The following is a 22821-nucleotide window of genomic DNA, read 5'->3' as shown; positions in this document are numbered from 1 at the left end:
AATTTAGTTTTTCTAAAAGTTTATCGAATCTCGTGTTAAAAGAGTTTCCATAAGATATTTGGTTATTAAATTTTTTTATGATTTCGTTTTGTTTATTTTCTAAAGAGATTATGTGTGATTTTAACAAGTCTAAGTCAGAGTCGTCTGGATTTCCAGTCACGTATTTGATGGCTGTACCTAGAAAATTAAAAAGTCCGCGTTTCTGTTTTCGCGTAATCTTGTGTAGATCGTCTTTTGTTTGTTCTTGTATGTGGGTGTATTGGGAGTACAGTAGCGAGAGAGGTGCATTTTTGAAGTGATCTTTGAAATAGCTTGTCGGACTAGCGTCAATACTGTCGGATAATTTGTCTAGTGGAATGTGAAGAAAATGTCTGTGATAGTGGGAGATTTCTCTTGATTTGCCTATCTCTTCAGCATAGTAACCATTATTCGGAATCTCCTGAATATTGAGTGGATGGACCAGGGCGAGGATTGTCCTGTGAAAAATTTGGGTCTTGAGTAGGTTTATCTACATGTTTTCGTATTCGTTTTACATATTTAAGGTGAGTGCTTGTTAAATTTTGTTTATCTGTTTTACCGATTATTTTTGTTTTGTCTTGCGTTTCTGGATGAATAGTGGAGAAAGGGGCTTGTAATTTGGACTTATGTTTTTTCTTAGAAACATATAGGGATTTTGTAAGGTCTATTTCCGGAATATCTTCGGCATTTTCGTTTTGTCTATCTAAGAGTTGTTGTCTTTTTTGTTTTTGTTTATTATATAGTTCTGCAATAAAGGGTTGGAGTTCTTCTTTATGTCTTTGATTATATGTTTCGTATATCGGAAGATCAAAGTCGAAATGTATTTCTTCTGCATAGGGTCCGTACAGAATTGAGAACGGGGAATAATCTGTGGAACTGTGGATTGATTGGTTGTAAATAAGAATGGCGTGTGTTAGAATGTCATCTAACGAATCATTTGGATTTTGGGCTTGTAAGGTCCTAAGTTTTTCAATAAGAGTTGAATGAAAGCGCTCTACTGGAGAGTTTGAGGAAGAATTGTTTACTGTTGTAAAATGTATTTCGATTTTGTGGATATTTAGGAATTCTTTAATGACTGCAGAGTTAAATTCGGTGCCGCTGTCGCATACAATCTTTTTTGGGTAATTGTGGTGCGAAAAGTAGTGTCTTAATTTATTTAGTATGGAAATGGAAGTTTTGTCGGTGAGCTTATAGCATTGACCGTATTTGGAAAAAGAATCTATTATTGTGAGATACAGGTTTTTATTGCAGTGGAATAGATCGATATGTAATATATCAAAAGGTTTTTGACCTAACAACGGTCCTAATTGGGGAAGTTTATAAGGACGTCGCTCGTATTTATTTTTTAGGCAAATTTCGCATTTATTGATAAAATTAGAAATAGTTGTCTGCATTGAGGGCCAATAAAATTTTTGTTTTAAATGTTTGTAGGTTTCAATTATTCCGTTGTGATTTTCTACGTGATATTTCTTTATGCATTCTATTTGTTGGTTTTCTTCTTCTATGTCCTGAAGTAGTATATTGCAAAATATTGCTTTGACTGTGGAATTTATTTTTTCTTTAAAATAGTTACAGATAAAAGGTCTAAATTCGTGAGGGATTGTTATTGCAAATTTTTGATTTGGTCTAAGGATATTTTGGAAGGTATTTGCTATTTCTGTTTTCCAATTATTTGTCAAAGTGACAGTGTAACGGTGTTTGTTAAAAATTCTTTTGTATTTAATTTCAAAATTATTTGACTCTGGTTTAAAAATAATTTGGTTTGAGGATAAATTAATTGGTTCAGGTGAAATCTCTATTCCGGTGATAGGGTTCTCAACTGATGTATGTTGTGTGTTAGTACTGTTTTGTAAGTTGTCAAAATCGGCAAGGAAATCGTCTATGTCGAAATTGTCGGGTGGTTCAGCACATTCTGAATTCGGGGGTTCAGCACATTCTGAACTCGAGCTTAGGGCATTTATTTGGACTCGGCTAAGAGCATCAGCAACTTGATTCTCTTTGCCTTTTTTATATTTAACTTCAAAATCATATTCTTCTAGTTTAAGTCTCCATCGGGCTAATCTAGAAGTGGGGTCTTTAATTTTGTAGATCCATACGAGAGGATTGTGATCTGTTTCTACAGTGAATTTTTGGTTGTATAAATACATACGGAAGTGTTTACAAGAATCTAGTATGGCTAAAAGTTCTTTTTCAATAGTGGAGTAGTTTCGTTCTGCGGAATTTAGAGTTCGAGAATAGTAGGCAATAGGGTGATTATTTTGAGATAATACTGATCCTATAGCTATATTAGAGGCGTCTGTAGTCAGTACAAAAGGCTTTTCGAAGTCTGGATATTGTCAGACTGGAGAATTAGTTAACAATTGTTTGCATTTTGCAAAACATTCTAAATAATTTGGATTTGTGGGGTCGATAGTTGCTCCTTTTCGAGTACATCTCGAAAATGGGGACGTTATTTTTGCAAAGTTGGGTATGAATCTTCGGTAGTAACCGATTAAACCAAGAAATGATTTAATTTCTTTTACTGTTTTTGGTAGAGGATATTTTTGTATAGCTTCGATTTTTGCTGGGTTAGGTTTGATTCCTTCGGTTGTCACTACGTGACCTAAGAAAGAAACTTCTTTCGTGAGAAACTCAGATTTGTCTAACTGAATTTTTAAATTATTTTTTCTGAAAGTGTCAAAAATAGTCGCAATATGAACTAAGTGTTCTTGCAGTGACTTGGAAAAAATAATGACATCGTCCATGTAGACGAAGCAAAACTTATGAATAAAGGGCCTAAGAATATTGTCCATTAACCTTTCGAATGTTGCTGGGCTATTCTTTAAACCAAAGGGCATACGTAAAAATTCAAAGTGACCATGCGGAACTGAAAAGGCTGTTTTCCGAATAGAATCCGGATGAACTTCAATCTGATGGTAACCTTGAGCTAAATCTAATGTTGTGAAATAACTGGCTTTTCCTAAGTTATCCAGTATCTCATCTATCTGAGGAAGTGGGTAGCGATCACTTTCAGTATGATCATTGAGCTTCCTATAATCAATTACTAATCTAAATTTTTTCTGACCTGAGGCATCAGCTTTTTTTGGTACTATCCAAACTGGAGCTGAGTACGGTGAAATTGACGGTCGAATTATCTTATTATCTAATAAATTATTTATTTGTTTTTTTATTTCTTCCTGCATTGCTTTGGGATGCCGAAATCCCTTTACATAAATTGGATTTTCATCCTTAGTTTTAATTTCGTGTCTAACAGCTGATGTGAAAGTTAAATTTTTGTTTTCGTCGTAAAATACGTCTTTAAATTTTTTGCAAAGACTTATAATTTTATATTTTTCTTCGTTATTTAAGTGCGAAGTACGGATTTTGTTTTCATTAAAATGCGTCGTTGGAATTTTTGCTATATTATAATTACAGAAGTTCTCAACTTCAATTCTCTTATTAAATTTCATAGGCATAGGTAAGTCGAAAGTGTCTAGAAAGCCGTTTTTTGCAACGTGAATAGAATGGGGAATTTTGATACCTTGAAAGTGTCTTTCGCGCAATAAAACTTCGCCATTATGAACGCTTACTGGAATTTTTTGGTATAATGTTTCAAATGGAATGCTAACGTGAGGATTCTCAAAGGTTAAAGTATGAGTTGCGTAGCTAATTGTGGCGTGGAATCTTTTCAGATCGTAAGTTCCAAGGAGGATATCAAAGTATTGACTAAAATCAGCAATTTTTACGTCGAATGTTTGTGGAATTCCATATTCTAGGAATAGTGGCGTCTTAATATTTAAGTCGTGCTTGGAAGTAATTTTCATTGACGTTAGCGAAAAAGGTTTTCGATAAATATGATTTTTATCAAATAGTTTGAGAGCTCGCGGATTTAAAATTGAATGGAACCGCCGGTATCGATTAAAACGCGTAGATGTGTTTTGGGTGTAACGAAGCAGGGTAACCCAGGGGAACTTTCGATATTATATAGGTTTATACAGGGGGTGGATGATCGTGTAACGGGATGACTTGAAAGTCCTGATGATTTTCATCATGCAAATCGGGCTCTTGTTCGGATTCGTAATTTTCGAAATCATTTTCGAAATATTGGATATCATTTGAATCTATGTGAAAATTGTGGCTTCTATTAGTTGTAATTGTCATGGGCTGATGGTTTCTGGTTGTGGTAGTTTGAACACCGCTCATTGGAGTAGCAAAATTTGGTTGGGGTCGAGGAGCTTTATATTTATTTAATCTTTGTTGGTTGTTTTTCGGAACATTGTTTCGTTGGAAGGATTGATTTTGTTCGTGAGAACTGAAATTTTGTCTCTGAGGAAAATTATAGTTCTGTTGTGGAGTGAAGTTAAAATTGGGCTCTGTGTTGTGAGTTGAAGGTCTCACATAATTCGAATGCGTGGGTTGGAAGTTTGAGTATGTGGGTTGGAAGTTTGAGTGTGTGGGTTGGAAGTTTGTGGATCTTTGATTATTCGAAGATTGATAGGGTTTATTTTTGAGTGGGGCCTTTTTGTTTTGTTGGCTCTTAAGGAAGTTCATGTATTGTTGTTGATTTTTGTGGTTATCGTAGGCAATACGCTTTTGAAGGGCTTCTTCTAGGGAATTTAATTCAAAATGCGATAAGTATTCGCAATAAGGCTCGTTGATTCCGGTACAGAAAGTTTTGAGGGCAATGTTTTTGAAGTATGGAGTTTTAAAAGTGACTGTCGCGGGATTATCGTTTAAAGTGATGTGTTGGAGTAAATCGTTCAGATTTGTAGTTATTCTCTGATGATAATTGTCGTAGGATTCACTATGTTTTTGGACGGTGGTGGATAGTTGTGTTACTAATATGTCTTCGGAACGTCTGTCTCCGTATTTAGTTAATAACGCTGGACGAATTTCTGTCCAATTGGTTTTATTAGAATAGTTTAAGAAATTTCTAGGTTCTCCTTTAATTCGAGATACGATATGGGAATTTAAGATAAATTCTTGGGACGGATTTAAATCTTGGGTGCCTAAGAAAACTATTAAATTATCTACTGCTTTGATAAAGGTGGAGAGGTTGTCTCCAGAAGAGAATTCGGGCAGAGTTGAGCAAAGGCTAGCAATATCGCTATTGGTCATCGGCATTTTGGAACGTAATTTAGATGCAGGCTTAGATTTAGAGGTTTGTAGATTTCTTTTTATTTTTAAATTTAAATTGTCGAATAGTAAACTTAAATTTTCGATACTATTTTGGGAAATATCATTCAATGTACTCATAAAATATATGCAAAAATATAAATGCAAGTATATATAAAAATTCGTTGAAGTAAAATGTTATAAATAATATAAATTCAATAAACAATAAATAATAAATTCAATGTAAATGTTTAAGAATTCAATTAAAATAATAAATGCTCATAAACAATGGTAAAGAAAGGAAAAACTTACGCAAGGATGATCGTGTTTGATTTCCAATACATTTTTCTCTTTTACCAGGTTCTTCAGGTTCTTTCATTAAACTAATGTAGACCAGGAAACGACTATGTTTCTGTATGAAATATCCTGTGGTTCGCAGCGCCAGAAATGTTTCTTCAACGTCGATATTCCCAAAAAAAAATCTTTATTTCGAAAATAAGTTACAATTTTTGAGAAATTCTACAAACTACTACATTTAATGATTTAAACTTGACTATTGAAACATAATAATTACAATAATAATAAAAATATTGATTTCTTCCTATTTATAACGTCGGATATCGGAATCTGCTGATTCTTAATAGTAAGGGAGCTTATGGCTACATTTCTATATATATAATGGCTATACACCCCAGTGTGGGGTTAAACCGCAAATGCTTTCTAGATCCGATTTCTTAAGTGGATCAGTCTTTTTTGTTTATCTTATCTTCTTGACAATATCTCTCCATTTTTTCCTGTCTCTAGTTCTTCCTCTCCATTCTCTGACTCCTGCCCTTTGGAGGTCTTCTTCAACTTCTTGCAGCCACTTTGATCTAGGTCTTCCCCTTCTCTTTTTTCCTCCTGGATTCCATTCCATCATTGCGTATGTCACTGCCTCATCGCCTGCTCGCCAAATGTGACCTAACCATCTAACTCTGCATTGCTTTATTTTAGTTACGATGTCTTCCTTAAGTTCTTCCTTAATTTCTGCATTTGTTCTGCTTCTATATTCATTTTGCTCTGTTCTAATTGGTCCTAGTATGGTTCTCATAATCTTTCTCTCTGCTATTCTTAAGTCTTCTTCATCTTTTTTAACCATCGTCATTGTTTCTCCTGCATATAATAATATTGGCCTAATTATGGTGTTATAAATGCTCATCTTACTTTTTTTAGTCAGTGTTTTGCTTTTAAGTAATGTTTTGTTTGCAAAATAAGCTTTATTCGCTGCTAATATTTTTTCTTTTATTTCGGATTTCCTTTCTCCGGATTTACTTATTGTAACTCCTAGGTATTTGAAGTATTCTATTTCTTCAAACTCAGAACTTCCTATTTTGATTTTTTCTTTCATTGGTTTTTTCCCTAATCTTAATATTTTTGTCTTTTCTTGATTTAATCTTAGCCCCATTACCTCCCCTTTCTCTCTTACTTCTTCTAGCATTTCTTTCATTATTTTTCTGTTCTTTGCAATAATAGCAATATCGTCTGCATATGCAATTATTTGACCACCTCTTGTTCTGAGATTTCCTTTATTTATATTTCGTAGTACATATTCTAATGCTAGATTAAATAGCGTTATTGATAAGGCATCTCCTTGTTTCATCCCTTTATTTATAATGAATTCCTCTGTCTCTCCTCTTTGTGTCTTTATGCTTATTTTTGTAGTTCTCATTGTCATTTCTATTAATTTTCTGAGTTTATGTGGAATTTTTAATTTTTTAAGTGCTATCATTAATCCGTTCCTTTTAATTGAATCAAATGCCTGTTTGAAGTCTATGAATAACATTTCCAATTCTAATTTATACTCGTTTGCTTTTTCCATTATTTGTTTTATTGTGTGTATTGCATCTATTGTAGATCTTCCTTCTGTGAATCCACATTGGTACTGTCCTACTGTCTTCTTTGTGATCTTTGATAACCTCTTTTTTATTATCGATGTCAATATTTTATATGTTGTATTTAGTAACGTTATTCCTCTATAATTTTCACAGATTTGTTGGTCTCCCTTTTTATGTACTGTTATGATCTGCCCTACCTCCCAGTCCGCTGGCATTTTCTCTTCTTTCCATATATTTTTCAATAGTGCCAGTATTTTTCCTCTTAGTTCCCTTCCCCCGTATTTTATTAGTTCCATATTAATGCCATCTTTACCAGGGGCTTTTCCATTTTTGCTTCTCTGTATTACTTCATCCAATTCCTCTAATGTTGGTTCTTTTGAAATTTTGATATCTACTTCATCTGCTTCTTCTTCGTGCACCGTTTCCTCCTCATTATGCATTTCTTCTTCTGTTGTTTCCTCCGTCAAAAAAGCTCTCTGTAGTAATCTCTCCATACTTGTTTGTATTCTTGGTCCTCTATTATCACTATTCCCTCTCTATTTTTTATTCCGTTTGTTTTGCCCTTGTATTTTTTGTTTTGTTCTTTAATTTTTTTGTAAAAACTTTTCGTATTTCTGTTTGTTCTTTCCTGCTCTATTTCCTGCATTTTTTTGTCTACCCATCTTCTTTTATTTTGCCTTTTCACTTTCTTAGCATTCCTTCTTAATTTTTCATATTCTTCTCTGTCTTCCTCTTTATCTGTTCTTAGCCATTTATTTCTGGCTTGCACTTTTTTCCTGTTATTTCTCTACATTCTTGGTTATACCATTCGTTTTTTGTTTTAGCCTGACTTTTACCTATCTGCATATTTGCACCTTCTTCTATTGATTTTTTGATCGTCTCCCATTCTGTGTTTATATCTTCTGCTTTATATTTCTCTTTTATTTGAACTGTTACTGCCTCTTCATATTTTTTTCTTACTTCTTCATTACTCATTTTATTGACATTCCACTTTTTATGTTGGTTTCTTTGTTTTGTTTCAATTTTAACTTTTTGTCTTATAGTGGCTGTGACCATGTAGTGGTCTGAATCTGCACACGCACCTCTGAACGTTCTTACATCTTTTATTGACGATTGCTTTCGTTTATTAATCATTATGTGATCAATTTGACTATATGTTTTCTGATCTGGTGACCTCCATGTTACCTTATGTATTTTAGGGTGTTCAAATTTTGTTGAGCTTATTAACAAATTTGTTCTTGTTGCTACGTTACATAGTCTTTGCCCATTGTCATTCGTGTTTTCGTGTATTGTATGCTTTCCTGCAATTTGTTGTAAAAAGTCCTCTTTTGCAATCTGGGCGTTGAGGTCTCCTAGTACAAATATGACATCTTTGGGTATTTTTTCTATCTCCTCTTCGACCGTATCATAAAAGATTTCTTTTTCGTCTGCATTGCTTGTTTCTGTGGGGGCGTATAAATTCAAGACTGATATATTAAATGGTTTGCTGTTGACTCTAACATAGGCCATCCTTTCGCATATTGGCTTGAAATTTATAATTTTCTCTCTTAGGTGCCTTAGTATCATGAATCCCACGCCTTTTTGCCCTTGTTTCTTTCCTCCTGAATATAACATTGTAAAGTCTTGTTTGTCAATCTGTCCCTGTCCCTCCCAGCGTAATTCTTGCAGTGCTGCAATATCTATTTTATACTTTTTGAGTTCTTTTTCTATTTCTAGCATTTTTCCTGGAGTTAGCATGGTTCTTATATTCCATGTGCTTATTTTCAACTCTTTATTTTTTTTGTTCTGTTGTCTTCGTTTTTTATTTTTGTTTTCTTGTCTATCTTTCTTTATTGCACTTTTGTTGTACCCGGGTTTATCTGCAGTCATTTCCTGTTTCTTTGCCTTGTTCGTCAACGAATAATGCATCGTCTCATCCCTTGCTAGTTTTTTGAACCACCTCCATGATGGTCCTCCAGCTGGTTGGTGTTTCTATTCCATCTTCTTTCTAGACCATCTATTATAAGTTTGTTGGCTTTAATTTGGACACGTTTACCTTTCTTTATTTCATCTTTTGCTATTCTTCGTATTTCCTTCTGTATTTGTAATTCCTCTGTCGTTAGATCATTGTTTATATATATTTTTTCTTTTTTCACTTCTTTAAGTTTACTTTTGTTTTCCATAATTTTTGTTTTTTCTTCTTTGTTTGGCAGTCTGACTAAACATGTTTTATCTCCTAGTTTCACTACTTCTTCTATATTTACGGTAATATTTAGCTCTTTTGTCATAAAATTTCCTATTACTTCTTTTAGTATTCTTCTATCTCCAGTTTCTATTGTCATTCCCTGTATTATCACATTATTTTCTTTTCTTATTCTATCCAGCCTTTCAAGGCGTCCTTTTGTCTCATTCAGATCCTTTTTGATTTGTTCATTTTCTTTCCAGATTTCACTATTCTCTTGTTTTAGTTCTGCTAGTTCAGTTTTGAGTTTCCTCATTTCTTCTCTGTATTGTTTTTGTTCTGTTTTTACTTCTTTTATATCAGTTTTTAATTCTTGTAACTCTATTGTTAAATTTTTTATCATACATCTGGTCTGAATATACAATAATGCTAAAATAAAAATGGTATATAGGAAATCAGAAATAAAACAATAACTTAGTTGGAACATTAATAGCACCGACTAGGTCTACAGTAGAAGAGGCAAGCTCGACTGATCGATGAGAGAAAATCTACCTGCTTTTATGTAAAACAAATCCTTTGTTTTACGTACCAAAAGTGGAATTTCCCTGCATCGAGTCAATTAGAAATTTGGTTTTGGCCAAACTTGGAATTCCCAAGTATTTTGACCAATATCCAAATTCCTTGATGCATCCGGCACGGCTGTCAGCTCCCGGCTGACACGCCTCCGGAGGACAGTATAATCCACTTTTGCAATAAATTATGTGTCCTATTTGATTTAAAATGGATTCAGGATTTTTTTATAACTTGACAACTATGTCAACTTCGATCTCTGTCAATGATAATGACGTGCAACGGTAAGTAAATTAGATAGACTGTACATTATAAAAACATACCAACACTGCCAAACCGAAATTTTTTGTTCCATGTTTGACATTTGTGGCTATAATCAGCTTGTACTTTCGGTAAACTCCACGGGTCGTAAACTTACTACGGTTGCCTATTCCGACTAACCAATGAACATTAAGCCCGGAAATTACGTCACGAGAGTACAGTAATTTGAATCGTAACATTGTTAATCGTCGTTTTTATGTCTTTGATGTGTGGAAAATAGTAAAGATAGTTATGAAATAAAGATGTCTAGTGGATTATAATACCTAATTATGGAAAACTGTTGATATGTAGGTATTTTGGTACTTAAAATTAATCAGAACTGGTTGTTAACGTTTATCCAATGTTAATGCAGGATTTACGTAAATCTAGGACTTCAATCTCCATTTTACACTGAAAATTTGTCGCGTATACTGAATTTTCATCAATACTGGATTAACTATTGAATGAATTACCGATTTACATAACTATTTTTTCCTTTTTTTAAATATCTTTCCTTCACACTACAACCTGTGCCTAGCATTCTAAAATTTCATCAACATTATTATTACGTTAATACACAATGAAATTTTAAAGTTTTAACTTACCTTATAAAAAGATACGAAGACAATAGGTACGATGTACAACTACAATAAATAACGTTTCTTCGATAATTCAAAATAATTTTTTATAGAAAACAACACCAAAATTTCAAATACAAAAATATAAAGTAAACTGAGATATTTAAGAAACGATAAATAATAAAGCAAATAATAAACTGAAAGATAATTACCACGAACAAACTGTGATAATAAATGGGTTTTGTATTCTTGTGTACTCTGGTGACGTAACTCAAGCATCCCCACCCCAGTCGGAAGAGGCAACCGTAGTAAGTTTACGAACCTTGGGTAAACTCAACCCAGGGCCCTGATTCTATTTCATTTCGATGTCGAAATTTAAAAGCGACTACGCCATGACAGTCGCAATCGCTAGCGATTCTCATTCATTTCGATTGTAGTTAAAACTGGGGATATTTACTTTATCATTTTGACACTGCTGAAAATTTGGGTTGGCCCTGTTGTTTATTGGCTGCACTACGCTTGTTGAATGTTTGTTTTGTTTACGTTACGTGAACGTCTTTTTTTTCTTGTTTGAGTTGTTAAATCATAAATATTGGCCATTCTCAATTATATTTTGAATTGAAAGAAAATATGGCAAGAAAAAAAAAGGCGATGTGGGAGATCCTTAAGTTATAACCACTAAGATTTGACTTAGTGGTTATATTCTAATATATTTTTAAATTTACTGCAGCTTAGTAATACTAACCCTAAACATTTTGGGTATCCTAGAGGCATAAACACCTTCTTCCAAATATGGTTCATACCTACCCTTATTAAATAATTTGCAGCTTGTTTATTAAGCCGGAATTGCTGCCTAAATTGAGCATCACTTAGTGAAAAAGAATTTTGAGTATCCCGTAACATTCTTCTTATCCTCCGTTATGAACGTCGGATATCTAACCTCTCTAATTCCTCCAAAACTAGCAAATGTCCGTAAAACACAGCCATATTGATACTTTTTGCCTCAGTTTTCCTTGCAAGGATCAAAACACCGCCTACTTAAACTGAACCTAAGTTCACTTCTCCCAGTCCAGTCAGTCATGTCAGATTAATTTCGACTCGAAATGAAATTTCAACCACTTTCTTGTGGTTGAAATTAATTTCGATAAGTCGAAAACTAGTGACGTCGTTTGGTTAGTTCAGCTGAAATCCACAAGGTTCGCAAAGTCGTATTTCGACGTCGCCATATTAATTTCGACATGTTTTGAGTCGAAATCTCAATTAGAATCAGGACCCAGTTCTGTCGTAGTTTGTCACAAATTTCTCAATTCGAATCAATAGGTTTGTTCCAACACAACAAAAAACCGTCACGTAACGGTTACACTCCTGCGCACTAAACAAAATACGTTCCAACAAAAATATGATCGTTCATCTCACGGTCCTTCCGACCGTTCCAACAAAAATTATGATCACCCAGTGACGGTTTCGTGACGATAATTTCAGTAATCTGGCAAATGTATGTACTGGTTGGGATGACTTGCGCACTAGGATTTTATTCTACTTCTTTAAATTTGTTCAGAAAAAAGAAGTTAGGTTAATGATTTTATCACATGCTTATGATAGACTTATGATTTATTTATATATAATTTGTTTCTCGTTATTTATAACTTTATAAATATGACTGACGATGAAGGAATCAGTGATTTTTCTGATTATTATAGTAGTGAGGATGATTTGGAGCTATTAGCCGAACCTAGGGTGAAAAACCAGAATTATTTAGGAAGATTGGTCTTTATTTTAAATTTGTGCAAACTACTGATTAATAATTAAATAAATAAAATAGAAAAATAAATTGTCACCAAATTATTTCAGTTGTCAGAAAATCGTTCCAACATCAGTTTACAAATTACCGTCATCAGACGATACAAATGATGAACATGCGCATTAAAAACGGTACAAGTAGTTTCGTGACGGTTTTCGGACCGTACAAAAATTGCGTGTTGGAACAAACCTTTATGTTTCCGTTTAAAATATGGCGATCGCGTGCTGACAAACTTCAAAGGCGGCATCTGAGAGTGGGCATTCTGATTGTTATTTATTCTGTGACCCTACCGTATAGAAAGATTTCTTCCCTTGTCGGCGATATTTTTATTTTCACTGCCGTACCACCTCAACTGCATTCAAAATGAATGATGAGATGTTGATTGAATTGGTGAGCAAACATTCGGCTCTTTTTGGTTTGTCAAATCTGAAGTATATGGACGAATTCTGAGACATTCTGAAATATTCAAAAAACTCCATCAGCTCTATATATAGAATAAAGAATTCCCCTTCCTTTGCTCTCTTCTTCCCAGCTTGAATGCGGTTATTTGCAAAGCATTTATTTTTCCTTTTCCTGTTGTTCTTCATATATGATATCTTCACTGTTCACTACACGGCACTGTTCTGTGTAAACACTGGCCAGAGAAGCACTGATTCGGCACTGTCCCGTTACGGTCACATTACGGGTGTGTGACTGTGAATCGACCTTCGATATTCTTCTCGTTGATTTTCATAATGCCATTGGACATTTGAAGTTTTATCCCCTGGGATATTACCCAATAAAGGAAGAAGAAGAAGAAGAAGGCATTTGAAAATTGTAAATATAACCTATCTTTTTAAAGTCATGTTACCTAGATTTTTCAATAAATTATGTATAAGAAATTATTCATTCAAAAAAAATATTTTAGTGCAACGAAAACAAACATCCCATAATATTGTGGCAGATATAATTGAAACAAATGCGATAACAAATTCACAAGATTGGAAGAAAATTCGTGATACACTTCTTGGAAGCGAGAATAATAAAGGACATTATTCAAAAAATAATATAGATGCAGTCATATTAGAATATTGTATAAAGCAAAACAAACACGAGCTGGGAACTAATTATATAAACTTTTTAAAAGAACAAGATATAAAACCAAATCTTGGGTTTATTGGGAAATATTTTAAGTTTCTTTATAATATTAATAAAGATGTATGTCATAAGGATGGGAAAAAGTGCCCCACAGACCAAGAAGAAATTGTCCTAAAAGTGTATAATGATTTGAGAAATGAATACCCAGTTTTAGATTCTGTTAGTTTAGAAAATATTATTCCTGCTTTATCCTTAACAAGTGAATGGAACAAATGTGTAGATTTGTTAAAAGAAATCCACTTTAGTGCAACACCAACTGGTGAGGTGTACAGTTGTGTAGCAGCTGCAGCATTTTTAAATAAACAAGAAAATTTGTCATGGGATTTATTAAGAGAAGTTATTGAATGTCAAAAACAAATTAAAAGTGTAGCATTTGTATCATATCTGACATCACTAAGAAAACTTAAAAAAAGAGAAAATATTTTAAATAAGTTAAAACAAATGTTTCTTTTTCTAAAAGAAAATGAAATAATATGTGATCTAGTCGTAGCTGAGGAAATTGGGAAATGTGTTAAGAAACTTGGCTTAACAGGTAGTTTTACATATGTAAGTTAGAAGTTTAGTTTTGTTATAATAATGTATTATGTAATTGAAGGATTATAAAAGTCAACTAAACTAACTTAAATTGTTTTCTGTGTTTCATAGGATATGGATTACACATATGGATTTTTTGTGTTCAAATAAGTCCCTTAAGTTCCTTTAAGATTCTCCCCTTTGTCTAATATAAATAAAGTTTTAGATAGTGTCCAATTGTTATAGTTAGTTCGCTAATCCCAGTTCCAACTGTCTAGTAAATTTAGTAATTATTTTTTTGCAAAAGTTTAGTTTTATTTTGACAGACTGGAAGTAGCTGAAAATTACTAAACAACCAAGTATAGGTGCTCATAGCCTTCATTAATTGTAAACAATAATTTATTTACATGCAGTTTATTAACAAAATAAAACTATTAATTAAAACATTAATTCAAAGTTTAATATTTACATTTTTAAAATTGTTTAATCATTTATACATTTGTATATAGACATAGAGAAATTACTATTTACAAAATAGTTTTCATACCATCACCATTTGTTTTGTGTAAATATAGTAAAAAAATAATGAATACAAAAAACTAAAATTAATTACTGCCGATAATTCAATACTTTATTTACAAAATATTTTTCCACAAAATTAAGTAGTGAATCAGAAAAGGTTAAGATAATGTCCATTTATCCATTCTTTATGCTATTTATATCTAATATTTTCTCCTGCTCGTCCTTCCTGTAGGTTTCAGCCCTTTTCTTCAACATAAGGTGGATGGGTAACACACCTTTGACCAATTGTCTGAACAGTGTTGATATTGTTCTGTATGCGCATGCCACCCTTAGTAGTGCATTTATTTGGGTGTTCTCTAGCATTCTGCTATATTTCTTGATGTTAATCATTTGTTTCCATACTGATGCTGCATAGAGTACAGTAGAATGTACCACTTCCATTAAAATTCTCCATTTGGAAGTCCCTGGTCCTCCCACGTTGGGCATAATTCTTGTCAGCTCTGAAATCCTCTCCTCTGCTTTGTGAACAAAGTATTTCTCATATTCATGAAAAATTCGGCTCATATCTAGGACTACTCCCAAATATTTCACTGTTTTGGCAGGTAAAATCTTTTCTCCCTCCAGTGCAAAAACTAAATGTCTTTGGCCCTCAGAACCTTGAGGATCGTAGCTTAAGATTTCTTTATTTTTGGCTTTATTTTTTCTTGGGTGCTAGCGTGAGGTCCCTGCTTCCCATCCACTTCACTTTGTTGAGTGTTTGGTTCCCTCTATGCATGATTGACCAGTTTTCATTGTGCCACCCGTTGACCACGAGGTCATATGCATATGTGCCAAAAACCGCTTAAAACATTTTTTTGTTTATATCTTTTTCATATACACATTTTTACTTTTAAAGGGGGTGTAAAGCTAGTTCGCGTCCACAGTATTGCCATCGAGCAAAAAGACAAAAGAGAGAATCTAATTGTTATGAAAAGGAGACCAAAATTCATAAAAGTGGCCTCTTAATATGGAGGACATATCAGGGAATGCAAAGGCGCCAAATTTAAAGTAGCTATAAAATATTTTTCAGAATGAGTCTTAGATGAGAAAGTTTTAATTAAACAATAACGATAATAGCCTAAAATGTGACACAATTGTTAAAAAACTTAAATATAAATAAGCTTTCATGTAGCAGTTGGGACAAACAATAACATAACCCAACTAAATTTGATTTCTTAAACAAGGAAAGTGACTCTCTTTCCTTGTTTAATGTGGCCTCTCAAAATAGCACTTCCCGTCTATCAATATTTTTGCCCCCACTACCTTTACATTCCCTCTTCTGTCTTTTTGTTTGATGAATACTGCATATGCACCCTGGGTAATCTAAATGAACTAGCACAAGAGGCGCCAGACAATCTTTCACAAGATCTCCTGGCAGAAAGAAATCACAGTTTTCAAAGACATTAATATGACATCGCCAGCAAATAGACCAACTAAAGACCAATTGACAAAAGAACTCAGACCCAATATTAGTAACACAAAATGGCATATTCTGCACAGATTATTAAAAGAAAACGATATTGACCTGATTGCAATACAAGAAACACATATAGAAAACGAAGACCAATTGATTTCAAGAGGAAAAATTCCAGGTTATGATCTAGTTGGTGCTACCTACGATATAGTCTATGATGGTATTATCTCGAAAATGCAGCCTGAATTTCCCACTTCTACCAAGAACAACATCCACGAGGTAACTGTAAAAATCGGCAATATCACAATAGCTAATATTTATAAGCCCCTTGCTCTTACCTGGCCTAAACATGTTCTTAATCTCTAAGAAAATCCAGCCATATACATAGAGGATTTAACTGCCACCATGAGATATTACCATTGCCACCAATCAGTGTTAAAGAACAGATGTCTTATATTAATGTGATACCAATATCTTACTTGCTTATTATTTAAAATTACTGCTTATTTTATTTGCTACCCCGTTTCTTATAATCTCACACTTTGGTTTTAATTTTATTTTTTGTAGATAAATCAAAAAGGATTCTGCAGAAATTGTCAACAGCAATTACAAAAAATTGCACTAAGTAATGAAGAATTTGAAGAACTAAAAAATAAAATACTTAATAAAGTTATTCTAGGCAAAGATATATTTGTAAAAACTAACCCAATGGAACTAGATAAATTCACAGCTTTTCTTTCAAATCAGGATCGCTTTGATGTAGTTCTGGATGGATTAAACATCGCTTATTCTGTAGGAACTAAGCAACCACCTAGTGTATTTGCAGCTTTGGTAAGTTAAAGTGTTATACAAAATACACTGTTATAACACCTAAAATATACTGTTATAAATAAAAGAAAAAAAATACTCAAATTTTTTATTATTATCTCTAATTATTTTAAAATATAATAAACTTGGCAAGATAAACAGGTTAAAACTCCTTGCCAGGTTTTTACTGAAGGTATGTTCACTGGATTAAAATTTTTAAGTGGTAAATGTTGTCATTTTATTATCACTCATATTGGAGGAGGGTTTGTTAGAATTTGTTTCAAACTCTGCAAAAGACTACCATGAAGAAATAACTGCTGATGTGTTTGAATATTATTTTGGTCAAATGATACATTTCCTACCCATCAATTCGGCAGTAGTTATGAAAAATGCCAGATACTATTAAAGGGTAATGGATATATTACCAAACACTAACTGAAAAGAGAAAGAACGCTTAGATTGGTTAATAAGCAAAGAAATAAACACAGAAGAAGAAATACGCAAAAAAAAGCTTTAACATTTATGTAAATTACATTCACCAAAATTTAAAAAGTATGCCATAGATAACGTGGAGTTATAGTTGTTATTACCATCTTATCATAGACTTAACCCCATTGAACTAATTTGGGCTCAATTCAAGGGATGTGTCGCGAGAAACAATACCGCATTTAAACTTAGCTATGCATCAACTACTAAATGACTTAATATCAAAAATGTCATCTGACAATTGGCAAAAAGCTATATGACATGTCATAGAAGAGGAATAAAATCCTGAGAAAAATATTTTCTAAACTGTTTTAGAATATATATGTATATATATATATATATATATATATATATATATATATATATATATATATACATATATATATATATATATATATATATATATATATATATATATATATATATATATATATATATATATTAAACCTAGAGCTAAGATTAATACTATTATGAAAATTAATATTAAACTCACCAGTCTTCCGGGTTGAACCGCGTCGATATCTATTTTGCTGAGCTTTCGACATCCTCTCTGATGTCTTCTTCAGGGCTTCCGAGGTCTCAGTCTCCCGACCCGCCCCAGACACTACTACACTCACTAGTCACTTCTAGTTCACTCTGTAGTGAACTAGTGAGTGAACTAGAAGTGACTAGTGAGTGTAGTAGTGTCTGGGGGCCGGGAGACTGAGACCTCGGAAGCCCTGAAGAAGACATCAGAGAGGATGTCGAAAGCTCGGCAAAATGGATATCGACGCGGTTCAACCCGGAAGACTGGTGAGTTTAATATTAATTTTTATAATAGATCTTAGCTCTAGGTTTAATTGTACTAACCGCGGAAATCTTTCCGGACATATATATAAATATATATATATATATATATATATATATATATATATATATATATATATATATATATATATATATATATATATATATATATTATATATATATATATATATATATATATATATATATATATATATATATATATATATATATATATATATATATATATATATATATATATATATATATATATATGTTCGGATAAGTTTCCGCGGTCAGATAAATGAAAATTACTGAGTTCTCGGGAAGAACCGCGTTGAGAATTTAAAATCAACAACCTTCTACTGTTGTCCATAATTTCTCAGATATTCACATATCCGATTCAGCTACCAAAGCTCTGTCAAAAGGCTTCAATTTCTCTGTCACTCCTCTTTCCATTCCAACTGAGAAAATTATTTGTCAAACTGAAGAAGCTATTTCCCATCTTCCTTCCGACCAAGCCGAAGTTGCCAGACAAGATGTCGCCAGAATTCTCCGTACTTCCAAACCCCCACCTTCAAATATCAGTCTTTCAGAAAGACGTGCCCTCAAAGAACTTTACAACAACCCTGACATCGTCATCCTTCCGGCCGACAAAGGTAATGCCACCGTCATTCTCAACTCTTCTAACTATTTCGACAAAATGTCCGAACTTCTGAATTCCACAGAATACAAACATGTCCCAAATGATCCAACCACATATCTAGAAAAAACGACCAAATCCATTATAAATAAGTCTACTCTATCTCCAGACCTCAAAAAATCTCTTATACCCAGAGAAAAATCATCCCGAATTCCAAAGATATACGGCCTTCCAAAAATCCATAAGCCCAATGTTCCCCTAAGACCCATCGTCAGTGCATACAACTGTCCCACTCAGAAATTGGCAAAACATCTCGCTTCATCCTTACAACCATTAGCCGAAAACGCCTCGTCCTTTGTCAAAAACTCTTTTCATTTCATTGATCTTCTGAAAAACTTTTCTATTTCTCCCTCAGACATACTAGTCAGTTTTGACATTGTTTCTTTATTCACCAACATTCCCATCGATGAAACCATTTCCATCTTGGACTCTAAACATCAAATTCCCCAAGACACATTATCTCTTATAAAACACTACATGTCTAATACATATTTCACGTTCCAAAATCGTTTCTATCGTCAAATCAAAGGTGCCCCAATGGGATCGCCCCTCTCTCCCGTAATAGCAGATATATACATGGAACATTTCGAAACAGTAGCCTTGTCCTCGTCAAATCTCAAACCCACCTGCTGGTTACGGTACGTTGATGACACCTTTGTCATTTGGCCCCATGGTAAAGACACATTAGATCTCTTCCTCTCCCACCTGAATGGAATACATCCCAGCATTCAATTCACGATGGAAGTTGAGTCTGAAGCGTCTTTGCCATTCCTTGATGTTCTTATTCAGAAAAATCCACCTCACAGTTTTTCCTATTCCGTGTACCGGAAACCCACTCATACAAACCGCTATCTCAATGCCCAGTCACATCATCACCCCGCCCAACTTAATTCAGTCATCAACACTCTTATTTCCCGTTCCATAAGACTTAGCGACAACAATCACAGGTCATCCGAAATCTTCTAAACCCCATTCCATCCAAAAAAGAAACCTTGCCGCCGGATCAACCCAAAATCTTTCTACCTTTTATTAAAGGTGTCACTGACAAGATCAGTAGAACTCTTATCCCTCTTAATATCAAAACCATCTTCACCACTCACTCCAAATTGTCCAATCTCGTTAGATCCGTAAAAGACCAAATCCCCAATGAAGACCATGGTGTCTACGAGATACCTTGTTCCAGTTGCCCACGTACATAGGTAGGACAGACAAACCGACGAATCTATAACCGTATTTACGAACATTCTCTATCAGTCAAACATTCCGATACCACTTCAGCCCTAGCCCAACATCATATTCAGACAGGCCACAAAATAGATTTCGAAAAAGCAAAAACCATCGCTCCCATCAGCTCATTAAAAGCGAGAATCATTCGTGAAGCTATCGAAATCGAAAAACGGCCTCACAGCTTGAACACGCGCGATGACGCGAAACGATTGCCGGCAACATGGCGACCCCTTCTTCAGCGACCTCCCGCCCACACCGCTCAGGCCACTTCAGTTCAGACCACGTCAGCGCATACCGTTCCCGCGCATACAGCGAGTATAAAAGCAGCCACACAGGGTAAGACCGGTTGTCACTCGACACTGGGCAGTAGGCAGATTGAGACCTCAGTGCCGAGAGACAGTTCTTGCAATATAGAACACGATACTGGTACGTCTCGAGTGAGGGGAGTAGGCAGATTGAGACCCCGAACTCGAACCGAACCGTATCCCTCTTGATAATGGCTCCAAAATGGGTGCCGAAACGTCGAGTTTTAAATTCTCAACGCGGTTCTTCCCGAGAACTCTAATTTTCATATATATATATATATATATATATATATATATATATATATATATATATATATATATATATATATATATATACATTAATGTGATATTAAAAGTCAGAGATGCGTCAAGCAATTAGTTAGCTAATTACTTAATTAATTAAACTTATTTAATTGATGCAATTATGATTTTATCAAACTATTTAATTCTCTTATCTTAGATAAAATTCACACTCAAATATCTTGAACAAAAAATATCTCATACAATGATTATCAAAATTTTGTTCTACCTACGTGAACCTTCAAAAATTAATGTTATATACTATATAAATTAAAATTTCAAATCAAAATTGTTGTTCTCTATCTCCTGATAAATATTTCTATCTTTTCTGAAGCAATTAAAAAAAAACTTTGTTGATAAAGAAAAACTGACGAATGGTAAAAAAAAACTATCTGAAGATGAGTTGTCCAAATCCTTATTCCTGGTAGCCTACGCTATCTATTCTTCGCAGTTCCCTAGGTAATCCGCAATCTTACAACAAATTATTGCGAGCCTCTCGTCTTCAATGATCTCCTTCAGATGCACGTATCGTTCAAAAGACGCTAGCCTCTTCTCCTCTCGATAAACTGAATCTCTCGTTCCGGCCTGGACAGTGACTCTTGGAATATATAAGTAGAAAAGTATGACTTACAATATTTTACTGGATCAGCTTCCGTCAGGATACACTTAGTCCACGAAAACTCACAAACATTCACTTCTAATGCTTACTATCACTTGGGAACCGGCAAAGAAACACGACTGTTCGCCTTGCACCCTTGGAAAACCAACTAATTCTATTTTCTCCCTCAAAAATCCAGCTAAACTCTCATTCCTACATAGCTATCTACCTCTTTTTCAATGTCCTCCAATCAGAGTTCCTCATACTTCCCACCATCTACCATTTAGATGACAAACAACAATTTTACCTACAATTATAAATTTCCTACAAACTATTAACATGCTAATCGGTTTCTACAAATTCTTAAGAACTAACGGAGAAATATAATTTCTAAATTCTACCCTATTGTCTTTATTCATTGTACAAGTCCATTTGGAAAACCCGGCCGTATTGTTCAATTCACTACGTTCACTCAAATATATTTTACAAAGAAAATAATTTATGCATATTTTAAATTTTGTTTACTACAGCTAATCCAAAGATAATGGACTTTCATTTCTTTTGAAATATCTTTTATAGTTTATCAGTTGAAATATTTTGAATTATTATATTTTATAATTTGAAATATATTAAGAGCAAACCAATATTATTTTTAATTTTACATAGCATAACAATATATATATATACGTATATCATGAATATAACAAATCTAATTATATAATTTGTTTTAGTTAGCTGCTGTAGTCTCACACTTTTGCGAGCAAAACAAGAAAGTTTTAGTCGTAGGAAGACAACATATGACAAGATGGCCTCAACAATCTTGGAATTATATAACTGAAAACGCTACAGTATTTTTAGCCCAAAATATCTCACAAGATGATCCATATTTACTATACTGTGCCATAAACTCTGGAAAAGATACAATAATTGTCACAAGTGATTTGATGAGAAGTCATAAATTTCGACTGGAAACTGCAAAACACAGATTGTTGTTTAACAGATGGTTAACACAACATCAATATCAGCTTCTTAAGGTTGTTGGAAGTGGAAAACCCATATTTAGGTAAGCTAATAGTATTAACGAATATTTAGGTAAGTTAGAGCTGTAGGGTCTGACAAGTTTTGTGTAGAATTCGTAAAACTTATGGGTGAACGGGAAATAAAATGGATAACAACTATATTTATCAAAATATATTTATGTAACTGGAAAAATCCCCCAAAGCTGGTTAATTCGACTTTCGTAACTATATCAAAAAAAATTAAATGCGAAAACTACAGAACAATGAGCCACTAACTTAAAACATTTTTAAAAGTAATACACAGAACAATATATAAAAAATGTGAACAACAAGTGTCATGGGTCATCTTTGGATTCCGCGATACCTTAGACACTCGATTGGGTCTATTCGCTGTACAAGTGCTTATGCAGATGGGCAGAGATGTCAACTGTGACATCTATATATATATATATATATATATATATATATATATATATATATATATGTAAAAGACTGGTGTCCAAAGAATAAATTTAGGTTTGTTTAAACCCAAGGACCTATGTGACACATGTCTTACAATTGTGAAAAATTTG

The 22821-nt window shown here is 33.5% G+C and overlaps 1 protein-coding gene across 1 annotated transcript in view; it reads left to right on the top strand.

Annotated features, from left to right (window-relative positions):
- The first annotated feature begins 13218 nt into the window (after nt 1-13218).
- The window catches only part of mldr (mitochondrial ribonuclease P catalytic subunit), a 30754-nt gene continuing 21151 nt past the window's right edge, over nt 13219-22821 (top strand). Inside the window, exons 1-3 of the mRNA XM_072526241.1 lie at nt 13219-14079; nt 16589-16852; nt 21962-22293. Coding sequence (XP_072382342.1) covers nt 13240-14079; nt 16589-16852; nt 21962-22293 — 1436 coding nt within the window. The 5' untranslated portion in view covers nt 13219-13239. The remainder of the gene's footprint in view (nt 14080-16588; nt 16853-21961; nt 22294-22821) is intronic.

This window comes from Diabrotica undecimpunctata, chromosome 3 (assembly GCF_040954645.1).
Source record: "Diabrotica undecimpunctata isolate CICGRU chromosome 3, icDiaUnde3, whole genome shotgun sequence".
Lineage (NCBI taxonomy): Eukaryota > Metazoa > Arthropoda > Insecta > Coleoptera > Chrysomelidae > Diabrotica > Diabrotica undecimpunctata.
The sequence above is the reverse complement of the archived record's forward strand: the minus strand, read 5'-3'. Positions and strand labels throughout refer to the sequence as shown.